This window comes from Ylistrum balloti, unplaced genomic scaffold, assembly GCF_031769215.1.
Source record: "Ylistrum balloti isolate Yb309-2 unplaced genomic scaffold, AGI_CSIRO_Ybal_v1 Utg370584, whole genome shotgun sequence".
Classification (NCBI taxonomy): Eukaryota; Metazoa; Mollusca; class Bivalvia; order Pectinida; family Pectinidae; genus Ylistrum; species Ylistrum balloti.
This window is the reverse complement of record NW_026782363.1, coordinates 1,151,949-1,177,751: the sequence shown is the minus strand read 5'-3', so window position 1 is coordinate 1,177,751 and position 25,803 is coordinate 1,151,949. Positions and strand designations below refer to the sequence as shown.

Here is a 25,803-nt window from a genome sequence, read left to right as displayed (position 1 = left end):
ACCAGAGACATATATTTGTAGCTAGTCAGAACTGACTATCTCAAGAATCGTTCTTTCGAGAGCTATAATGTGTTTCTAATGTGGTGCTCCAATCCGTGGTTTGAAGCGGATATTTCACCATACAAACATCCTTGGCGGATATGAGTATACTACAAACATGGTGCTCAAACTGATTCTCGTCATAAAGGCAAATCTGCTGATCTGTATGTAGGAAATCGAGATTGACACCGTGGCGCTATTTAACGGAAGTTGCGATCTAAAAGACAAACTGATGCAGATTTGCTCTGTATTTATCTCATAACGTTTACAAACTCATGGCATCTGAAGAACTGATTACATTAGCTCTATTTACAAAGTTCTTGTTTTCAATCAGAATTCATCAATGATACTATGATGGCAGCTCCCTATGTTTACCTAAAGTTGGGCCACCCTTGGTAGAAGTTGTCTCCTCAAAAACTCTGGACAAACCTTATGACCTCTATATTTAGAATTTATAGGATTTTAATTGCATACGCTTAACATCCTTAGAGATGACAATGAAGAAGTGTGATCCTCTTGTTTAAAAGCGAAATTTACCTAATACTCACAAGGGAACAAATGGTGACGAACTGTTGTTCATTGCTGGCGTAAGGTATCAACTGCCAGTGAAAGATATTCCTGTTTTGGCCAGTTTGATCCAGTTCGGATCTTGTTATAAAGAGTGAAAAAATCAAACGACTGAGTTATTCGTCGGTATAACCTGAAATAGTGATGTACAGATGTCGTTATGTAATAGAGACATGGCTCAGTGATTTCAGACGAGTCACCCTGGTCACTGTTACCAAGGTAATGATTTGTTGTAAGATTTATGTCTGATGAACTTTTCAGTGTGTTTATTGTTGTATCGATATCACCATTGTTTACTCGAAAAGTGACTTTTGAACCATGAAAGAATGGCGCGTGTTTATTTATAGGGAGGAATGCCTGTTAAACCGGGCACACCAATGACCTCGTGTGTGGCCTGTGTGTGATGTGAAAATGTTAACATTTGTACCAACTCATTTTGTTGTCTGTTGTTTAGTTGGATTTAAGTATTAGAAATCTATAAGCATTTATAAAAATAACTTTATTACAATATTTTTCGTAATAAAAATACAAACAAAAAATATTTCTGTTTACTCTTTTGTATCTCGAACGTATTGACAAGTTCACTGATAATTACTGACGGAAAATACAACTAATTACGGACATACAGTCCTAATTACTGAAATAGTCCTAAACAGAGAAACAGTCCTAATGACAGGTACTGACCTAATTACTGAAATAGTCCTAAACAGAGAAACAGTCCTAATGACAGGTACTGATCTAATTACTGAATAGTCCTAAACAGAGAAACAGTCCTAATGACAGGTACTGATCTAATTACTGAAATAGTCCTAAACAGAGAAACAGTCCTAATGACAGGTACTGATCTAATTACTGAATAGTCCTAAACAGAGAAACAGTCCTAATGACAGGTACTGATCTAATTACGGAATAGTCCTAAACAGAGAAACAATCCTAATGACAGGTACTGACCTAATTACTGAAATAGTCCTAAACAGAGAAACAGTCCTAATGACAGGTACTGACCTAATTACTGAAATAGTCCTAAACAGAGAAACAGTCATAATGACAGGTACTGATCTAATTACTGAAATAGTCCTAAACAGAGAAACAGTCCTAATGACAGGTACTGATCTAATTACTGAAATAGTCCTAAACAGAGAAACAATCCTAATGACAGGTACTGACCTAATTACTGAAATAGTCCTAAACAGAGAAACAGTCCTAATGACAGGTACTGACCTAATTACTGAAATAGTCCTAAACAGAGAAACAGTCATAATGACAGGTACTGATCTAATTACTGAAATAGTCCTAAACAGAGAAACAGTCCTAATGACAGGTACTGATCTAATTACTGAAATAGTCCTAAACAGAGAAACAGTCATAATGACAGGTACTGATCTAATTACTGAATAGTCCTAAACAGAGAAACAATCCTAATGACAGGTACTGACCTAATTACTGAAATAGTCCTAAACAGAGAAACAGTCCTAATGACAGGTACTGACCTAATTACTGAAATAGTCCTAAACAGAGAAACAGTCCTAATGACAGGTACTGATCTAATTACTGAAATAGTCCTAAACAGAGAAACAGTCCTAATGACAGGTACTGACCTAATTACTGAAATAGTCCTAAACAGAGAAACAGTCCTAATGACAGGTACTGACCTAATTACTGAAATAGTCCTAAACAGAGAAACAGTCCTAATGACAGGTACTGATCTAATTACTGAAATTTGTCCTAATCAGTAAACACGTAATGGTTGTCATGCTACCTTGATTACCGAGGTTACGTCCTAATAACTAAAGTATACAGATATAATGATGTAAATTAATCATTTATAAAGTAGTATTTGAAAAGTAATTTTTATCACTGACACAAAAAATGTCCTTACTACTCACAAAGAGTCCTTATCAAACAAGAGGATACTCCTATATACCGATACATTGTAAGAATACTCCTAAATACTGACACATTGTGAGGATACTCCTAAATACTGACATTTTGTGAGGATACTCCTAAATACTGAGACATTGTGAGGATACTCCTAAATACTGAGACATTGTGAGGATACTCCTAAATACCTACACATTGTGAGGATACTCCTAAATACCGACACATTGTGAGGATACTCCTAAATACCGACATTTTGTGAGGATACTCCTAAATATTGAGACATTGTGAGGATACTCCTAAATACTGAGACATTGTGAGGATACTCCTAAATACCGACATTTTGTAAGGATACTCCTAGATACTGACATATTGTGAGGATACTCCTAAATACCGACACATTGTGAGGATACTCCTAAATACCGACACATTGTGAGGATACTCCTAAATACCTACACATTGTGAGGATACTCCTAAAAATCGACACATTGTGAGGATACTCCTAAATACCGACACATTGTGAGGATACTCCTAAATACTGACATTTTGTGAGGATACTCCTAAATACTGAAATCCTTAAAATCCTTATTACTAACTTACAATCCTAATGACAGACGAACCATCCTAATTACTGACATACAATCCTAATGACAGACGTACCATCCTAATTACTGACGTACAGTCCTTATTACTCATGAACCATCGGAAGTAAGAATGTACCCTCCAAACAACTGACGTACAGTCCTAATTACTGACGTACCATCCTAATTACTGACGTACAGTCCTAATTACTCATGAACCATCGGAAGAACGAATGTACCAACCGAACAACTGATGTACAGTCCTGATTACTGAAGTACCATCCTAATGACTGACGTACAGTCCTAATTACTGAAGTACCATCCTAATTACTGAAGTACCATCCTAATGACTGACGTAGAGTCCTAATTAATGCTGTGCCATCCTAATTACTGACGTACAGTCCTAATTACTGCTGTGCCATCCTTATGACTGACGTACAGTCCTAATTACTGCTGTGCCATCCTAATGACTGACGTACAGTCCTAATTACTGCTGTGCCATCCTAATTACTGACGTACACTCCTAATTACTGCTGTGCCATCCTTATGACTGACGTACAGTCCTAATTACTGCTGTGCCATCCTAATGACTGACGTACAGTCCTAATTACTGCCGTGCCATCCTAATGACTGACGTAGAGTCCTAATTAATGCTGTGCCATCCTTATGACTGACGTACAGTCCTAATTACTGCTGTGCCATCCTAATGACTGACGTACAGTCCTAATTACTGCTGTGCCATCCTAATGACTGACGTACAGTCCTAATTACTGCTGTGCCATCCTAATGACTGAAGTACCATCCTAATTACTGAAGTACCATCCTAATGACTGACGTAGAGTCCTAATTAATGCTGTGCCATCCTAATTACTGACGTACAGTCCTAATTACTGCTGTGCCATCCTTATGACTGACGTACAGTCCTAATTACTGCTGTGCCATCCTAATGACTGACGTACAGTCCTAATTACTGCTGTGCCATCCTAATTACTGACGTACAGTCCTAATTACTGCTGTGCCATCCTTATGACTGACGTACAGTCCTAATTACTGCTGTGCCATCCTAATGACTGACGTACAGTCCTAATTAATGCTGTGCCATCCTTATGACTGACGTACAGTCCTAATTACTGCTGTGCCATCCTTATGACTGACGTACAGTCCTAATTACTGCTGTGCCATCCTAATGACTGACGTACAGTCCTAATTACTAGTGAACAGTCATATTCAATATGGTACACCGTTTTTATAACCAAATCGTGCTATACAAATCATTACAGTGAAACCTTTACTACCGATAAATAATAACATTTTCTTAAAATTTGTTCCAACTACTTTTATGCACTACAAGTGTTTCCATTGAAAGCTAAATAATCAATTGGAAATAATAAGAATTGATTGGCCGTGCCAAAATAAACAAAAATCTGTACTAACTTCTGTAAATTATCTAACTATATGAAAATAAACACATTTTCTGAAATCTCCCCAAATGCCTTCTTATTTACATTTAACACCGTATGGTCACTGCCAAAACAATGATTTAGGGAACCAGGAAATTTTGTTAAAACATTACATTATACGATAATATCAGATTCGAAACGTGCTCTAATGGAGCGTGGCATGCTAGTAAAGCCACGTCAGAAGTCTGGGAATCTGATGTAATCCTGTTCGTATGCTTAGTGTATATCTACATGGACATGCTGTGACATCAGTGGGCAGTGGGCAGTGGACAGTCACCATCAAACTTAATGAAACGTGAGATCCAACTAATTTTGACAAGATAAAACAGAAATAAGGCCATTATTGTTTTCCGGCCCTCTCTAGTGTCGCGTGATCATTGGGCATGAAGATATTGAAAGATTATTGACCAAGTTAAAGAAAATTGCTAGAAAAACGAAAATATAATATCGACATTTATTTTTTTTATTAAATCATAATCACTTTTAATGATTTTTCTTTGTTATGTCTAAGTGGAGTGAACAATTATTACCGGTGTGTTCTAATTTGCATACACATGAGATTGTGATGGAGATGATGACGTAAACACAAACATGCCGTTTATGTTTTGATTTATACAATATAGTTACATTTTTCACCCTATCTAAGCCTAGGGCAAATTTGTCAGTATAATTAATATTGTCTGTGTTATACAGAATGTATACATCTGCATGTAAAATGAAAACAATAACTATGTCCGTCGGAGGCTACGGGATCTGTTCCGTGTACGTGTATTACTTTTTGTTTTATGTGGCACGTGGTCGATGATAATAATTTCAATTACAGCAGCATCACCGTTACAAGCATCACCTTAATTTTTAGCAGTGCATGTAATTGTCATGTACATATACATTTAACGCGTCCTGTTTTGTGTTTTCTCTAGTTTCACTGAGTGTGTACAATTCACAAGGCATTACCTTAATCTTTTTTCTTTAAATATTTCACAATCTTTCCTCTGGTTACCCAAATCATACTACCCCGTCAGGCGTGAAATAAGGTGACTTCAATTCCTTCCGGCTAACGCAACCTACCGCTCCTCATCTTTCTTCTTTGTTCAAAACTTTTTTCTCTCTATCCTGGTTTTAATATAACCACGGTAACAAGATTAGTTCAAGAATACGTACTATTCATATATTTATTAAAATCACAAGGTCGATAATATTCATTTTTGTATAATTAGCATGCATAGTAATGTTACTTTTCGCTCAAAATCCATGTAGAAAATATCACATTTTTATAGAATATTCTGGAATCTCTTCGTGGTCTACACAGTCTGTCATATTACTGTGTCAGTCGATAAATATTCTGACCAATCAGCGAGCGATACGTTAGATCTAAAATTAACCACGCTACTGTAACCATCACGGGATATTTCGTCACCACCGAGAAATGCCGAGGGATATCCCGTTGAATGACCTTGACTCTTTACAATTTTCTGATGCAATTTTCTACGGCAGCCGAACTGTACAAAGCGGTCGTGTATACATATTTAAACGAGACTTTGAACTCCCATTATACGTGGTTCTGTTTCACGTTCATGTGTACTAACATTGTGATAGGTTAGTTAGTAGATACTAGTACGGTTTGCCGATAATGATTTCATGTAAACGATCGATGTTAGATAATGAATATCAGTGTGGCACACGCATGATTCCGTACATTTCAGATTCGCAATCTGTATATAGCGCAGGTAACCTCGTTCGGCCTTCACTTCACGTTGCGATCAGCTGAGAGAGAAACCTATCGTCCGTATCAATACACTTGTACCAGCTATTCTTACGAAACCACTCGACAGTTTACGATTTCAAAGTTAACCAATTCTAAGTGAATTATTCTTTATTTTTGTGAGGAAATACTCATCAAAATTCATAGAAGAGAAAATGGTTCGAGTGTTTGTTCAGAAGGAGTCCTGTTGTAGCGAGCCGAGGAACGTCGGGGAAGGGGTTTGTTCCGGACCCAGGGAAGTCATTGACCGAGAAAGGGCTGAAATGGCAGTGCAGGCAGTTACCAAAGTGGAAAATGGAGATACAAATTATAACTTTAATAACTATAATAACTATAGTGCCATTCTTTCCCCGGATACATCCTCACAGTCGTCTTTCTGTGACTCGGAGAGTGACAACGGCTCCATGGTTATAAACGAGGGAACTGGCTCTGTTGAATCTAGTGGCGACGTGATGGTAAGTATACTGTGATCTACAGATGTAATACTATAGTTCAGTATAATAGAGCTACACTTGATGCAATCAATGCTGTTTATTGCACCAATCAGTAGTTTACAATCTAGGTCTGTATTTACGCAGTTATTTCGTTTCGCTTTACATTCTCGCCATTACGTGATACTACAGTAAAAATTTGACGAATGATGATAATACACAGAAATATCAAGATCTGTCAAAACGAAAGTTGATACTCTTGTTATACACGTCATGGCATGGTGATAGCCTTATATAACACAGGTTGTAAGGATTTATATTTTGTTCAATAGACGAAAGAGGAGAAGAGAAAAGCAAGAAGACGAGAGAGAAACAAGAAATCTGCACAAGCTTACAGACAACGTCGTCGGCAACAATCCGGATCACAGATCGAGGTAAGTCTCTAACCTTACATTAACTTTTTAGTCAATAAAATTATCTTTGTTCATTTATATGTAAACTTATAATATTTAGGATTTGGAACCGGATATGGGCAACGTAAGTGCCCCATTCACAATGGCAAATCCCTTTAATTTTCCCAATTAAAACACTAAAACTCCCGAAATAATAGAAGAAACTTGGATGGTTCGGTCCAGTCAGAGACATAAATAACAATATATACGTCTCTGGTCCAGTGTACAATTTGTTTACAATCCTGGGTTAAGATGGTGGTGTTTTGATTCAGCAAAGTATGAGAGCAACACAAGTTAGGCCTACACCAACCTATGAATTATTTTGTATTCTAACCTCATTTTTGTTTTCTTACAGACCTTGAAGACACTTGAAGGGAAAAACCAGGAACTCTTGCAGAAGGTTCAGCGCCTTGAGGAAGAAAAGAAGTTTATTGAGGAGCTTTTGAAGAACAAGATTAAGATTCCCTGGCATATTCGCTGGGCCTTACCACCTACATGGCATCAACCTACAACAACACCCCCTCCCACAACAACAGGGATGATGACCGTCGCCATGGGCGCCCCAATGTCCATGGGAACCGAGGTCACGTGTGCTTCGTGATGCGCATGCAGTAAAACAAGGATTTTACTGCCGCTCACTGCATACTACGATGACTGCGACTGCGCAGTATCCACGGAGACTGACTTGAAAGTGTCATATTCTGTGAGTCGAATGTGCTGGCCCGGGCTTGAATTCGCAAGTTTCCAACATGGGCTTTATGATTTGGCTTTAGGACAAATCTCGGTCATTCTGACGTATGACAACTTAACACTAGTCTCATCAATTCCATCTACATTCTTACCACATAGTTCTTTGGAGCGTCTTCCGCCATCACATGATAAATCTGACGGTGGGGATGTCTCTAGTATTGATTGCCTTGTCCTTGAGGGATTTTAGTTCCACGTGGACTGTGGTATTGTACACACGACAAAGTGAAAAGAAGAACTTTTACTGTGTTGAACAAAAACTTCAGACTTGTCATCGTCTTTGAACTCTTGTCATTGAACAAACATGTTGAATAAACATTCTCCATCACATTATAGTTTTATTTAACCAGAACACACTGAGAAAATCAAAATGTTCATGATAATGCTAAATACTCGGGAAACGAAAGTATAACTGCGATGAAGCCCACGTATTTTTGTACATATTTACTCTAAGGTAATGGTAACTCGGCGGAGTCCTTTAACCGTTTTTTGTATTGTTTTTTATATAGTGATTTTGTGAGCGGCAGATTGAGAGAAGAGACACTGATATTGTCAGTAGTCGACTCGTCGCATATCGATGAGGAAAAACAAGTAACATGTATTATACTGAAATTAATAAATTTGTATCGTATTTAACAAAATGTATCTTATTTGTAATCCAGCAATAACGGACCTCGTTAAAAGTGATGTTAAAGATGGAAGGAATCGTTTACATGAAAAACATGAGGATTTTAATTGCTTTGGAAAAACAAGGTTGACTGTATCCTTCTGAAATTTTATTATGTGAGAAATTCGCAACATTACAGTCGATCACGTCCACGAATATTTCACATCTACCAATAACCAATAAGAAAACTTATTTCAAACATACGAGTTTTGTAAATATGACTTTGATATTGATATCCTTTTCAAATAATTGATGGAGCTAACGCAGGTTTCACATGAAAAGAGAAAAGAGCTCTACAGATGTTATGTGGGGGTGATCTGCTATTTTCCCTGTACGTGGAACATCGGGCAGAATTAATCTCGGTAACACAGATGTTGTTTCTTTCCATGTCCGCCTCGGATCCAGGCTGAAAATTCATAATTAAACGATCAACAAAACGAAAATAACCAAAAGAAACGTTAATTTGATACAAAATATCACTGATTTCATATCGATTGAAGTCACTGGTTCTGAAGACTACTCTTTTTGTCTCAATTTTCTCTTGGCTGAACTGTACTAGATAAACTCATTTAGCCATAAGTCAGGATAAATATAGTGATCACATTGTGATTATCGCCCCTTCACGACAGCAATAACTTTTTATTGACACAAATCTGCATTGTGATTATCGTGATTATCGCCCATTGTTAGGCGACTATGAACTGCATTGTGATTATCGCCCAAATTTTATGACAAAGTTGCACTTCAATTTGATTATAGCCTATTTTGACAACAGCACTGATCTGTCGCCTCAATTTCAAGGCGACATTAAACTGCAAGACAATTATTTATTGCCTACTTTTGACGATTAAGCAAAACCGCATACGATAATCACATATTTATAAAAAAAAGTTATGTGTAAAACGATAAACGTAACATACTTATGATAATACTAAACGGCATTACGATTATCGACTGATATTTACACGAAATGTTACAGTTTTAGTCTCTTGTAATATATTTATAACAGATCATTTACACAGATTCTACACGCTGCCTCGATTATCACTTCATATCAAATTACTACTTAGTACATCGGTAACCGTTACTACAATAACACTGTAACTACATCACGATTATCACCACAGATTTACTACAATAACACTGTAACTATATCACGATTATCACCACAGATTTACTACAATAACACTGTAACTACATCACGATTATCACCACAGATTTACTACAATAACACTATAACTACATCACGATTATCAGCACAGATTTACTACAACACTATAACTACATCACGATTATCACCACAAATTTACTACAATAACAATGTAACTACATCACGATTATCACCACAGATTTACTACAATAACACTGTAACTACATCACGATTATCACCACAGATTTACTACAACAACACTGTAACTACATCACGATTATCAGCACAGATTTATACAATAACACTGTAACTACATCACGATTATCACCACAGATTTACTACAACACTATAACTACATCACGATTATCACCACAGATTTACTACAATAACACTGTAACTACATCACGATTATCACCACAGATTTACTACAACACTATAACTACATCACGATTATCACCACAGATACTACAATAACACTGTAACTACATCACGATTATCACCACAGATTTACTACAATAACACTGTAACTACATCACGATTATCACCACAGATTTACTACAATAACACTGTAACTACATCACGATTATCACCACAGATTTACTACAATAACACTGTAACTACATCACGATTATCACCACAGATACTACAATAACACTGTAACTACATCACGATTATCACCACAGATTTACTACAATAACACTGTAACTACATCACGATTATCACCACAGATTTACTACAACACTATAACTACATCACGATTATCACCACAGATTTACTACAATAACACTGTAACTACATCACGATTATCACCACAGATTTACTACAATAACACTGTAACTACATCACGATTATCACCACAGATTTACTACAATAACACTGTAACTACATCACGATTATCACCACAGATTTACTACAATAACACTGTAACTACATCACGATTATCACCACAGATTTACTACAACACTATAACTACATCACGATTATCACCACAGATTTACTACAATAACACTGTAACTACATCACGATTATCACCACAGATTTACTACAATAACACTGTAACTACATCACGATTATCATCACAGATTTACTACAATAACACTATAACTACATCACGATTATCACCACAGATTTACTACAACAACACTATAACTACATCACGATTATCACCACAGATTTACTACAACAACACTGTAACTACATCACGATTATCACCACAGATTTACTACAATAACACTGTAACTATATCACGATTATCACCACAGATTTACTACAATAACACTGTAACTACATGACGATTATCATCACAGATTTACTATTATCACCACAGATTTACTACAATAACACTGTAACTATATCACGATTATCACCACAGATTTACTACAATAACACTGTAACTACATGACGATTATCATCACAGATTTACTACAATAACACTGTAGCTACATGACGATTATCATCACAGATTTACTACAATAACACTGTAACTACATCACGATTATCACCACAGATTTACTACAATAACACTGTAACTACATCACGATTATCACCACAGATTTACTACAATAACACTGTAACTACATGACGATTATCACCACAGATTTACTACAATAACACTGTAACTACATGTAACTACATCACGATTATCACCACAGATTTACTACAATAACACTGTAACTACATCACGATTATCACCACAGATTTACTACAACACTATAACTACATCACGATTATCACCACAGATAATCCAAAAACACAGTAACTACAACTCGATTATCACCACAGATTTACTACAACACTATAACTACATCACTATTATCACCACATATTTACTACAACACTATAACTACATCACGATTATCACCACAGATTTACTACAATAACACTGTAACTACATCACGATTATCACCACAGATTTACTACAACACTGTAACTACATCACGATTATCACCACAGATTTACTACAATAACACTGTAACTACATCACGATTATCACCACAGATTTACTACAACACTATAACTACATCACGATTATCACCACAGATTTACTACAATAACACTGTAACTACATCACGATTATCACCACAGATTTACTACAATAACACTGTAACTACATCACGATTATCACCACAGATACTACAATAACACTGTAACTACATGACGATTATCACCACAGATTTACTACAATAACACTATAACTACATCACGATTATCACCACAGATTTACTACAATAACACTGTAACTACATCACGATTATCACCACAGATTTACTACAATAACACTATAATACATCACGATTATCACCACAGATTTACTACAATAACACTGTAACTACATGACGATTATCACCACAGATTTACTACAATAACACTGTAACTACATCACGATTATCACCACAGATTTACTACAATAACACTGTAACTACATCACGATTATCACCACAGATTTACTACAACACTATAACTACATCAAGATTGTCACTTTTGATTTACAAGGGCACGCTCCAGATATGATTTTTTTTTAAAATTCTGTTCGATTCTCCCACATTGCCACCACGAATGTCACTGTTTTTAAGGCGACAACGTCATGCCAAATTACCACACTCGATATTTTACTGACGATAACAGTGCGATTCTATATACGATTACACACAATATTTTACGACCTTGTCTTTCCATTCTATTATTATCTCATTATGTTTAAGTAACGTGACTATTACGTTAAATTTGTTTCACTGTGTTGTGGTACAGTAATTTCCAATTATGATACAAAAACAACTTTGATATACCAAGTTGTCTGTACATTTTAGAATGCTGATGTTCGAAACGTCTTTAATTTTCTGGAGAGTTCGATGATGTAACGTCCATGTATGTTGCATGAGACAGTCTTATATTTTATACACGTGTGTAGTATACACATGTATCGAAGTGTATGACCATGCCACACAATTCTTATCCTCAGGAGCACCACACATTCACCAACCATGCAGCATCTATGGAAAATCTCAAGAAGTATGTTTGTCCTAGCCTCCCAAAGTGTAAGAAAGGTACTTAAATAATTGAATTGCATGTTTGTGCATGCGTCTTATTGTTCCTTTAGTATAAATCCAGTCTATAAGTACATATGTACCTTTTGTACTAGGAAAGTTTCCATAATTTATTATATCCTATATTAAATGACAGGTTTAAAGTAACATTATTGACGACAAAAACAAGTTGTAGGTAATCACTTTAAGCTAAACTTTCACTGTTGTGGATACAATCTGATCGGGAGACGTACCACGCGAAACTCAACAATACTCGAGATTTGTATTACACTATTTGTATGGTGCTGTTATGTTTACAAATAATTGTGAGCCCTTCACAGAGTCGAGCGAACAGTTGATTTTGGCATCGTGGCGAGACCTGCTGTGAGATTTTGCTCATATCAAAATGTTTAAGCAGTTTAGGGTTTATTTTAAGTCGTGGAGACACTCCAATAACATTCGCTTTTAAGCGATAAATTGTTTATGCTTTATCGCCTATTATATTCACAAAAAAAAACCCGAAGGAAAACAATGTTGTTTACGTAACAATTCCTTAACAGGTACACGGCAGTGGTGACGTCATTGTACATTTATGACATCACAATCGTTTTTTGACAACAGCCACAGATGAAGAAAACGATCTTGGGTATATTACCCTAGTGACATATACAAAAACTATTACATGTGTTAAACCACAAGATAACAGACAAATTAGGTGATCGATATAGGATTTTATATGATTTTCGGTTTCATATGTGAATTTATGAAACGAGTCAAAGAATTTTAAAGCATGTTCTTGCTATATCTAACCATTGTTACGCTGGCGCAATCATGTGAATGTGTGACGTCATTTCATTTTATAAAGTGACGTCAAAGTACATCACACATGTTTTTTCACTGAATAACCAGGCAATCTTGTGATATAAGATATAAGCGATAGTCTCAATAGTAGAAAATAGTAAGTTTACTTTTTTAAACTCATTTCTGACCAATTTGTTCATTTGGAGTTAAATGATCAATTCTCCCATGGTGCAATGTGGACGTCAAGAGCGACAACTTTGGCAGACATAACCTTCTAAAATGGTAGGTAACACGTTATACTGAACTGTCTCGATTCTGATTAATCTGAGTATCTATCTGAGTGTTTTATGTGTTGTAGTCACTTTATGATTTGATTTGTATCTTAGATACGAAAACTATATATCTGTCGAAGATGTGTTTATAGAGAACTTGTATCAGATATATAGACATAATGACAACAAATCTATATACCTGTCGGAGTTGTGTTTATAGAGAACTTGTATCAGATATATAGACATAATGACAACAAAACTATATATCTGTCGGAGTTGTGTTTATAGAGAACTTGTATCAGATATATAGAAATAATGACAACAAAACTATATATCTGTCGAAGATGTGTTTATAGAGAACTTGTATCAGATATATAGACATAATGACAACAAATCTATATACCTGTCGGAATTGTGTTTATAGAGAACATGTATCAGATATATAGACTTAATGACAACAAATCTATATACCTGTCGGAGTTGTGTTTATAGAGAACTTGTATCAGATATATAGACATAATGACAACAAATCTATATACCTGTCGGAGTTGTGTTTATAGAGAACAGATATATAGACATATGTATTGTGTTTATAGAGAACAGATATATAGACTTAATGACAACAAATCTATATACCTGTTGTCGGAGTTGTGTTTATAGAGAACTTGTATCAGATATATAGACATAATGACAACAAATCTATATACCTGTCGGAGTTGTGTTTATAGAGAACTTGTATCAGATATATAGACATAATGACAACAAATCTATATACCTGTCGGAGTTGTGTTTATAGAGAACTTGTATCAGATATATAGACTTAATGACAACAAATCTATATACCTGTCGGAGTTGTGTTTATAGAGAACTTGTATCAGATATATAGACATAATGACAACAAATCTATATACCTGTCGGAGTTGTGTTTATAGAGAACATGTATCAGATATATAGACGTAATGACAACAAATCTATATACCTGTCGGAATTGTGTTTATAGAGAACTTGTATCAGATATATAGACATAATGACAACAAAACTATATACCTGTCGGAGTTGTGTTTATAGAGAACTTGTATCAGATATATAGACATAATGACAACAAATCTATATATCTGTCGGAGTTGTGTTTATAGAGAACTTGTATCAGATATATAGACATAATGACAACAAAACTATATATCTGTCGGAGTTGTGTTTATAGAGAACTTGTATCAGATATATAGACATAATGACAACAAAACTATATACCTGTCGGAGTTGTGTTTATAGAGAACTTGTATCAGATATATAGACATAATGACAACAAAACTATATATCTGTCGGAGTTGTGTTTATAAGTATATCAGATATATATTGGTTCTCCGGCAATAGAAGTTATCATCTGTTAATATTTGGAAACTCGTGAAAAATATCACACTTTTCATCCCACTCGATGTAATGAAACTGTTATTTTTAGAGAAACAAAGGAAATATACTTTACAAAACACCTGTATCAATTAGACGTTCATATATGTTACTCTTGAACGTAGAATAGTATATCCAAGGTACTCGTATAATTTGGAGGGAAAAAGACATGATATGTGGGAACACGTGTCCTTGTTTCCACAATAGGTTATAGGGAGAATAGCCAGAAGGAAAAAGCAGCACCTTTCCTTGCCTTCGAGGAAGGTTTGGAGGAAAATGGACTGCAGGAAAGGGCAGCACCTTTCCTTGTCTTCATCGAAAATTATGAAGAGAACGGCTGTAGGAGAGGGCAGCCTATTTCCTTGCCTTCGCGATAGGTTTTGAGAAGCCCAGGCGTGGTCTACGGGAATGAAATGATTGGCACATAACCCAAAGCATAGATGTTGGACAAATGGAAAAACCACAAACAAACAAATATGCATTTTAAGTATGATATTCATACAAACACAGGACATGTCCTTTAGTTAACTTTTTACGGTAAAGTTTATATATTATTACAAAAACCTGAGTGGCTCCTGGCCTAGAAACGAGATCGTCTTATAGATATCTATACGGCTGATTCTGACTCGTATTACTTGTGTAGAACCTGGAATTTTCGGTCAAGTCGTTAATAAATTCCATTTATCTTAAAAATATTTAAAGGTGTTCAAGTGAATTGTAGTTACCTGGTATTTCAAAATCAGAAGAAATAGTCGACGGTGCAATATATATTGCATTAGTTCTAGCGGAGTGGTGTGTCTAGATCAAGGTTTTTATCAGTTATTATTTTGTGGGTCAGAGAAGTTTGGGAATTGTATGTACAATTATCGGTTTGTTTTCGCACATTTTTTTTTTTTTTTTTGATAACTCAACTTTTGCTTGGATGCATTTGAAATGTATTTAAAGGGAAACAACTCGTAGTGGACTAAAAGAAAGAAAAAAGAAGAAATAAAAAAATGTCACCCTAGATACTATTTAGACATGCCAATTTTTATGAGATAACAAACAGTGCAGTAACTTTAAAGGCTTCATCTCAGTTGAGATTTATCATAACACACCATTTTCATGTAGAAAGTTCGTATACACGTGTACGCTATGCAAATTGTTTTTTTTTTTAATATCACGATGTATACATATTATTCTTTAATATTTATTTCATTTGTTCATACCCGATCAGTATTTCTATAACATATATGTACAATCAAAGTCTCGCTTAAGAAATCTGTTTATTTATTATTTTTTATGAATTTTATGTTTTATCAATTTCCCCCTGCGTGGTCTCCTCGTTAAATACCACATATCCAAATGTACTTCCGTGTTTTCATTTCGGTTAAAACGCTTAATTCGATGAGAAATAGTTATATGTGTCCCGTAGTTGCAGCTGTTGATGTTTAAATACTAGTTAGATACGAGAAATATATTTTGTAACATTATTCTGAATTGTTTTGTTTCGCCGGTTGTAAATATTTACAAGTGTATCACCATACCATGATATAGGAAATTTGAAGTAAAGAGGTACCACAAGGGGAAATTGGTAGAATATTTGTATTGTTATTTTGTAATATTTTTGCAACAAAATTTGTTTTCTTTCGTGTTTTTATCGTATCTATCATATTCTTAATCTCCAACGTGACATAAATTCAGTTTAAAACATTTATCTAAACTATGGAGACAGTGTATCATTCAGACTATTTATATACACATATTTTGCTGACCTCAAAAGATTTTCGATAGGAAAGTACCTGTTACTATATTTAGTCAGCATAAGCATTTATAGGTAGCTGACGTCATTTTCGATGACATGGAGGTAGCCGAGTAACGTCCCTTGGTAAAACAAGTCCCGACATGTCTCGCCCATCTCTTTACTGAACAAAAGGAACAGACTTTAAATCTCCACGCTGGAAGTTTAAATGTGCCCGTTGGATTTTATTTCATAGTTTTATTTCGTCTGATATATCCTAGTCAAGGAGGGTGAGTAAAAAGTGCTGTCATTTTGAGTTTATATAACTTTTACCTAAAAATTCAACGCTGTTTAAAACTTGGTCAACTACAGAACGGTAAAGCCACTGTTATTTCACTGTTCGCCGATTACCTGCACCATCAACTGTCTGACTGGTATATTGTTAGGTGCATTTGTCTGGTTTATGACATGTTATCATTTTTATTTTCAGTGTTAGATCATAGGATAACATTATGAGTTCATGTTAATGTTGTATTATGTACTGTTTTAGAAATGTTAAATTTGAGTGGGAGGGGTAGCTATGAGGCTCGATCTGTCACCAGCCATTATCACACGAGTCAGCAGTTTTTCTATCATACATCTTACTCTATGTTGTACTAACATGATAGCTCAGAATATGCATTGATTTTATTTGTTTTCATTGTTGATAAATTAATTGCATTTTGATAGTAAATTATCAAATTTAAATAAATAGTTTAATTTTGAAGCTTGAAACAATGCTAGAATTGCAACACTCCTCCTTGGTAACGATTGAGATGAAAACACACGTTGTTTCACATTTATCCTGTTTAATTATCATAGGAAAAGTCCAAATGTTTATGTTTTGTAACGATAAGTAAACACGTGGTCTGCACGCCTAGCATGTGTGTAGGCGACCGGGCTGATATATATGTATGTAGCGGTGTTGTAATGTTATTACATCACTGTATAAAGTAGTTTGGAAATTTTCAGAAGTTTTTACCTCAGATGATTTAACAATAGCTAAAGTTTATATTTATAGTGTATATCGTCATGTCGACATCTGTATTTATGTAGTTTACAGATAGATGAATTAAGGCTCATACATGTATCGCTATTGATATAGAAATCCAAGATGGCTGCTGGACAAACGTATCTCGTACGTTGTGTCTATGGTCTACAGAGATTTCATCATCACCGTTCAGACCCAATGTTGAAAAGTCAAATAGTTGACAAAATCAATACTTTGAAAACATATAAATCTTTTAATGAAAATATTAGTGTTTAATTTTTTGCGATAAGCTTTGTTGCACGATTTTGGAAAAAATGTTTTATTTTTCACGATTCCTTCAAATGTGATCCAATGACTGCGTTTATGTATTTGGCATAAAAAGGTCACACCTAGCTAAGAAGCAGGGCAGTACAAAATGGCGGAAGCCGAACAATTTAGACAGGACATTTTCGAGCAACACACAACCGAAGTAAGACTTCTTGCATCATTGTAAATCGTTTTCAGTGTCTAATTGCTACGCTCTACCTTATTGGTATGGTTAGCCTGTGTTTTATCCTCAATACCACAGGAAAAGAAAACGATAATGGTTTTACTGAAATGTTGCACGATTTACCATATTTCTATCGCTCATGTAGTGTTGTTGATTCATCACATATTCAAAGTCATCACCATGTTGATGTGTAAATATCTTGTTTTCCGGTAAGGTTTTATTTTAAATACACGTGGATTCATTAGAATTTTCATTGTGTCATTTACTAATTGATGAATAGCCATTGCGTTATAATTATATAAGGTTTGTAATACATATCAACTGAGACTATTATTACCGGTACTTACTTCGATATATTTCTAAAGACAACACAAACTTATACTTAACATAGAAAATGTGAAAACGCAAACAAATATTTCTTCCATTTTTTAAAAAAATATTTTGTTAATACCAGGAACACAAAGTGATTTCAGAGAGATTCTGTTTCGTTTAAAGATATATTACAATAGGTTGATGGCGGTTTTAATCGTGCAGCTGTCCGCATCACAAACATGTACCAACATGTTTCTTCTGTCTATCCAAAACGGATGCTGACGAAACATTTAATTGACACTTTTCACTGTCACTTTGTTTAAAGCTTGAAAAAATACTATAATTACGATTAAGGTTGACGGTTATGAAAAAAATGTATTTTCTAGAACAAAAAATCAAACAATATATATATATATATATATATAAAATCGTACACACTTAGTCAACCTGTAGGATAAAATTACCGGTTTGTGGCATTTAAATTCTGGATACCGAGCTAATGTCATTACGTATCTGATACCGTAACATCAAATCTTCCTGTGATATTATTTGTTTCAACTTACGGCGATTCAAACAATTTCTTTTTTCTATGAAATATACAGCATTAATGTGAATAATTAGCTAAGCATGCAATGTGCTTATAAATCTAACTTAAGTGATGGCAGTGTGGTGTTACACAAGATTTAGCGTTGTCTTATCAATAATACAATTTTTACTAAACTTGGTTTTAAATTAAAAGTTTGTAGTGTTGGGAAATTACAACAAACCCGTTTGTATGATAAAAAACATCAGCTGTAATGACACTAAAATGTAGTCATTTGGTCATTCTTTTGAGTGTTTGCGATTTTGATGTACTTGTTGATATTTCTGATAGCATATAAAAAGATAATTGAATTTTGATATCATGTACTAACTCACATGTGTATACATGTACAAATTGTTTCTCTGTAGCTGGCCTTTTCTTTGTCAAGTCTTTCTGTTGGTGGTATAAGAGCATGTTGAGAAGAGAGCTCCAGTCAGTCGATACATATAATGCCTCGTCTTTGTTTAAGTTTTTGAGTCAATTAAGTATGTACTCATAAATATGAAAAAGTGAAATCAAGTTTTAGTTTAAATGTACGACACGTAAAATATATGTAAAATTTAGAATGGCCATTGTGATATTTACTTGATATTTACTGTAAACTTGCGGGATACTTGGATGAATATTACTATAAATTTTAGTAATATTATTTATGAATATATTTATAATATATTTATAGTAAAATAACGGAATAATCATGAATATTTGCCACCTAACTTAGTGTTATATTTATGGAAATTTATTGTAAGTTTCTCTAATATATTACTTTGGATGTCATTTTAGTAAAATAAAGCGATAATCACGGATATTTGTCATAATGTAGGACATTGATGAGTATTTACTATAAATGGGTGTATGTTATTTATCAGTATATTTATAGTAAAATAACGCGATAATCACGGATATTTGTCATAATGTAGGACATTGATGAGTATTTACTATAAATGGGTGTATGTTATTTAACAGTATATTTATAGTAAAATAACGCGATAATCACGGATATTTGTCATAATGTAGGACATTGATGAGTATTTACTATAAATGGGTGTATGTTATTTAACAGTATATTTATAGTAAAATAACGCGATAATCACGGATATTTGTCATAATGTAGGACATTGATGAGTATTTACTATAAATGGGTGTATGTTATTTAACAGTATATTTATAGTAAAATAACGCGATAATCACGGATATTTGTCATAATGTAGGACATTGATGAGTATTTACTATAAATGGGTGTATGTTATTTAACAGTATATTTATAGTAAAATAACGCGATAATCACGGATATTTGTCATAATGTAGGACATTGATGAGTATTTACTATAAATGGGTGTATGTTATTTAACAGTATATTTATAGTAAAATAACGCGATAATCACGGATATTTGTCATAATGTAGGACATTGATGAGTATTTACTATAAATGGGTGTATGTTATTTAACAGTATATTTATAGTAAAATAACGCGATAATCACGGATATTTGTCATAATGTAGGACATTGATGAGTATTTACTATAAATGGGTGTATGTTATTTATCAGTATATTTATAGTAAAATAACGCGATAATCTCGGATATTCGCCACATTACTTTGAGTAATATTTATAGACCTTTGATGTGAATTTATGTAATATTATTTTAAAAAATATTTTTGGTTGTAAAATATTCATGCTAACTTTGCATCTATATTTCCGGGTCGTACGTGCTTCATGGATATGATTGGAGTTTTCATGTGTATAATTCTTGTAGATAAGTGCCAAATTTACATTAACATATTTGGTACAAATAAGCACGACAATTCATGTACGAATTTGTTGCAAATGTGATAAAAACATTTTTTCGGGAAAATTGGTGTAAATTATTGCAATATTTTCGTGTATTTTTTGTTGAGAATCAAGCGGAAAACTTGCAGAGTTCAACAAGTAGGCGTTCTACTATAGAACAAACCAGATCTGACGTAAACATTAAACTACCAGTACAGCTATAAACAATCCTATCCCTCGGGGTAAAACAATTGAAAAAATGTGCATTCAAGAAGTTTATTACATTGATATTATACTATTATTGAGAGTTTGATATTCAATAATATTGCAAATTTATTGTTTTATTTTCAACTTACTGAATTATCGTTTTGGAATAATGTATGCTCTTCGAGAAATAGATCCTGATATATGACGTAATAAATACACCTTTATTTACATGGATGGTACAATTTCTGCAGTAAAATCCTGACATTTACCTGTATTTTTAGGTTTGGTAATTTTGTGTTGTTAGTAGGTATCACAATGATACTCGTGTTTTGAAGCAAACTAACCATGGTTTTGGTAATGCCTTGGCCAGGTCTAATTATACGCTGAGTTTCTGTACCAAAGTTAGTATCTTGGCGACATGTTGGTTTCCAAAGTAGAATTAGTCTTTATTTATTCTATATGTTGTAGATTTGCTTGATGTTTATGTGAACTTTTATAAAAGTGCATGTTTATATTAATGTAGTAATTAAGTTCTAATATTATTGCTAAAACATATTTTAATGATTTTCCGGACCTACCACAGAGACAAATGTGTATGTTTAAATAACGTAGCGTAAACCCATATCTTACATCGGTGGTTCGTCCAGTAGACTGGGAACAATGAGCTTAGTGCGGCAAACGGTCTACAAAGTAATAGCAAACGTTTAGCCTTTAAATAAATAAATAAATTAATAAATAAATAAAGTTTAAATGTTTAAGTGAAACATGTACATTATGTATACTGAACGAAATTATAATTTTCTCTTGTGGTTTGTTTGATAAATTGAAAGTTTAAAGAAACGTCGTCACCGATGAAATATGAAATGATATCAGTACGAGTACGAGGATCCTAGGATTTGGATTATTCAGGTCGTTAATATAACACTGACATCACACTTACCCTGGAGTGTAACCGCTCTTGTGTAAACACATGTATTTCTGTTAGTATAGATAACAGTGGGTATAACCTCCGTGGTATTAGTTTTCTGTCTTTCTCTCTGGTAATATTGCCATCCTCTTTTATTCACTTTGTTCCGTAGAAAAAAAATCAGAAATGTTCCTTTACCGATCGATCGTCAGTTGAAACTGTTTGATTCAATTGTTCTGCCAGATTTGACATACGGTGCAGATGTTTGGGATTTTGGAAATATTACTTGTATAGGAAGGATTCAATAACAGTTTTGTAAGAGACTGCTAAATCTAGGAGGGAGGACATCTAATTTCATGGTGTACGGAGAAACCAATAAATATCCTGTTAAAAGCAATATTGGTTGTAAAATGATAATGTATTGGTATAATTTGTCGGGACAAGTCTTCCAGGAACGATTTACAAAATAATGTATGACTTACAGCAAAGTAATAATAAAATATGTAAGTTGAAATGGTTGGAAAATATTGTAAAAGTATTGGGAAATTTAGGAATGAACGTTTTATGGATTTTTCAAGACACATATTCAGCAAGCAAATCAACACTGAAAAGGGTAATGGCATCAATCAATTAAAAAGATGGCGTATCAGTCTCAATGATTTTGGACAGATAAAAACATAAAGAAATGTTTGGAAAAAAGAGATATAATTGCTAAATTCAGGACATCTAGATTGACATTTCCTACAGAAACAGGTCAGGCATTCTAAGGGAAAATATAATCTGTCCTCCTCTTTGTAACATTAGTGTAGGTGACGAATTTCCTTTTTTTATTTACTTGTAATATTTACCAAATTTTGGCGCCATGGCAGAATTACATGCGAAAGTATTACTGTTACTACCCAACTGTTTTTAAAATGAAAGGAATGTTTTTAAATATGCAACACTACTATCCTTGACAATTTTGTAGGTTTCTAGAAAACTAGGGATGAGTGAAGAAATAAAATCTTGAATCTTTAAATCTGTTTCTTGTCCGTCGTATATATATGACTTGGCTTATCTTGTAAACAATGTGATTGCCATCAGGGGAGGCAACTCTCTTAGTTATGATTACTAGTTACTGTTTTGTTTGTTTCCTGTAGATGTAGACGGAGTTTACGATATACAGTATAATCCTGATTATTTTATGTATAGATGGACGGGGACCTGCCAATGTGGCCCGAGGAGCGCACAGACCTAAAACTACAGATAGCAGAAAATAAAGCCATAAAAACAGGGGTGATAACTCCACTGCTTAAAGAGGAATTATGGACTAAAATCCAACATTCAAGACTAGAGAGAGGTCTGGATGAGTTAAAAGTTGAAATGAAAAATCCAGTCAAGACACCGGTGAGTTCATCTTTGGTTAGAATATTTCATAGTGAAAAAAAAGAAAACAGAAAGAAAAGAAAAAGAATAGTGGATTTTGAGATTCAGAAGATGTGTTGATACTATATATCTTGTCTGTGTTCGTATTGTGTAAATATTGTTTAAATATACATTATTTTAGTGGAAAGATTGTGTCTATTTCATTTTATAGTGTAGAGGATATTGATCGTCTTATACAAAGTATAGAGTGGTTATATTATACGGTGTATGTGTCTTAGTGTTTCTGTACATGTTCACAGTTAACTAACGAGGAGAAAACGAAAGTGGCGAACAGAAAAGAGAAAAATAGGGAAGCTGCAGTTAGGTGTCGACAGAAGCGAAAGAATAAACAGAAGGAATTAGAACAAGTGAGTATACTATACGTACACGTGAGAACACTTATACGTACACGGAAGTATACTGCATACGTACACCTAAGTACACAATAAACCTGCACGTGAGTACACACATACGTATACGTAAGTACACAGCATACTTCTCTGTAAGTACACAATACATACATATACATGCGAACATAGAGTGGGTACACATGAGTACCTAATATAAGTACACTTGAGTGCATAAGATATTTGCATGTGAGCTCACAATATGCATATTCATGAATACACGGTGTGCGTACATGTGAGTATAAAATACATTGTACACACGTACATAAATTTGAGTACACCTGAATATCAACAGTCACACACGTGACAAGACAACATCCATATTTAATAACACGTGTACACATGCGTCCTAAAATTGATAAGCGGTACCACAAATCAAGTGTACTGTTATGTACTTTGTGACATTTAATTTTTTCCGTGTTTTAGGAATTAGAAAAGGAGAAAGAAAGACACAGATTTCTAAGTGAAAAGTGCCAGTCCCTCTTGGATGAAAAAGAGTGGATAATGTCTGAACTGGGTCTGACCTCCACCCCTAAGGAAGAACATGCAAGCATTTGGACTCCTCCCCCTAAGGAGGAGCCTATCTGCAATTGGACCCCTCCCCCGAAGGAAGACCTTACATGCATCTGGACTCCTCCCCCGAAGGACGACCTTACGTGCATCTGGACGCCTCCCACTAAGGAGGAACCTATGTGCAATAGGACCCCTGCCCGTGGCGAGCAACCTGCATATAACGGGACACCTCCTCCCACAGACGAGTCAGTATACAGCTGGACCTTTGCTCCGAAAGAGAGGTGTGAATATAGCTGGACTCCTGCACCGAAGGAGAGGACTGTACACAACTGGACACCTACACCAATGGAAGGACCTGAACGCACCGTCACACCTCCCCCTAAGGAGTTGACTGACTTGTGGGCACCTATACCTGTACTATGGTCTACAACCCCAAACCTTAACGAAAAAGACGCTATATGGATGCAAGAGATAATTAGGGAGGAGGAAGCATCTCCTCCCCCTCCAGAATGCTTCAGTTACACAGAGTGTCCAGATGACTTACAGGTAGTACCCGGAGAGGGATGTTCAAGCATTCTTCTTTAATGTGTCGACAAAATACGCCAATAATTTTCTTGGTTTTGAAATATTAAGTCAGGTATAGGTCCTGATTATATCGGTTTGCACCTGTCAGTGACATTCGTGTTTACTATATGTCATATCATTTTTAAATTGACATTATACCAGTGTTCTTAGTTAGAAACACAGATTTACAATAGAATTGAAATATGTGGTCAGAAAAATTGCTCAACGTGTAGGTAGTTCCAGGAATATAACAGCAGGAGAAGCTAGATAGAGAAGTTATATATAGTTTTCTTAAAGATATAGATTTGTTATATACATAGTATTGTTTGTGTAACGTTTAACAATTCAAAATTACAAAATTCTAAAATGTCTATAACCGTTTTGGAAGTTACAGATAGCATATTGACATAAGGCCTACATTCAAATTATATAAACTTTTTTTGCTTGTTTTTTCTTTCGGTTTTTTTTTGGCCAAAATTTTCAGATATTGCAAATCACTTATTTGCGTTCGATTTTTATTTTTTATTTTTGAGGATTAAAGCTCCAAAAATAGAACTTCCTATAAAGCACCTGAATTATAACGCTCCCAGTTTAAAAACATTTGATATTTCCAGTTTTCAGTCAAAATTTCAAATATCTACAATTCAAAACAGTTTTGA

General features: G+C 34.5%; 2 protein-coding genes across 2 annotated transcripts; both read left to right on the top strand.

The window, feature by feature from the left end:
- Nucleotides 1-6,272: 6,272 nt before the first annotated feature.
- On the top strand, nucleotides 6,273-8,558 carry LOC132556676 (activating transcription factor 3-like). The gene is made up of 3 exons (XM_060221109.1): nucleotides 6,273-6,742; nucleotides 7,051-7,152; nucleotides 7,526-8,558. Exons 1-3 carry the CDS (start codon nucleotides 6,443-6,445, stop codon nucleotides 7,769-7,771), a joined length of 648 nt encoding a protein of 215 aa, XP_060077092.1. The 5' UTR covers nucleotides 6,273-6,442; the 3' UTR covers nucleotides 7,772-8,558.
- Nucleotides 8,559-12,715: 4,157 nt separating this feature from the next.
- On the top strand, nucleotides 12,716-25,412 carry LOC132556709 (fibrous sheath CABYR-binding protein-like). The gene is made up of 4 exons (XM_060221145.1): nucleotides 12,716-12,778; nucleotides 23,448-23,642; nucleotides 23,921-24,028; nucleotides 24,494-25,412. Exons 1-4 carry the CDS (start codon nucleotides 12,716-12,718, stop codon nucleotides 25,163-25,165), a joined length of 1,038 nt encoding a protein of 345 aa, XP_060077128.1. The 3' UTR covers nucleotides 25,166-25,412.
- The last annotated feature ends 391 nt before the right edge of the window (nucleotides 25,413-25,803 follow it).

Excerpts from the sequence above, each read along its gene's own strand:
- LOC132556676 (XM_060221109.1), top strand. The coding sequence starts at position 6,443 with ATGGTTCGAGTGTTTGTTCAGAAGGAGTCCTGTTGTAGCGAGCCGAGG. Across the intron at positions 6,743-7,050 it reads AATCTAGTGGCGACGTGATG|ACGAAAGAGGAGAAGAGAAA; the intron begins GTAAGTATACTG and ends TTTGTTCAATAG. Across the intron at positions 7,153-7,525 it reads AATCCGGATCACAGATCGAG|ACCTTGAAGACACTTGAAGG; the intron begins GTAAGTCTCTAA and ends GTTTTCTTACAG.
- LOC132556709 (XM_060221145.1), top strand. The coding sequence starts at position 12,716 with ATGCAGCATCTATGGAAAATCTCAAGAAGTATGTTTGTCCTAGCCTCC. Across the intron at positions 12,779-23,447 it reads CCTCCCAAAGTGTAAGAAAG|ATGGACGGGGACCTGCCAAT; the intron begins GTACTTAAATAA and ends TTTTATGTATAG. Across the intron at positions 24,029-24,493 it reads AACAGAAGGAATTAGAACAA|GAATTAGAAAAGGAGAAAGA; the intron begins GTGAGTATACTA and ends TCCGTGTTTTAG.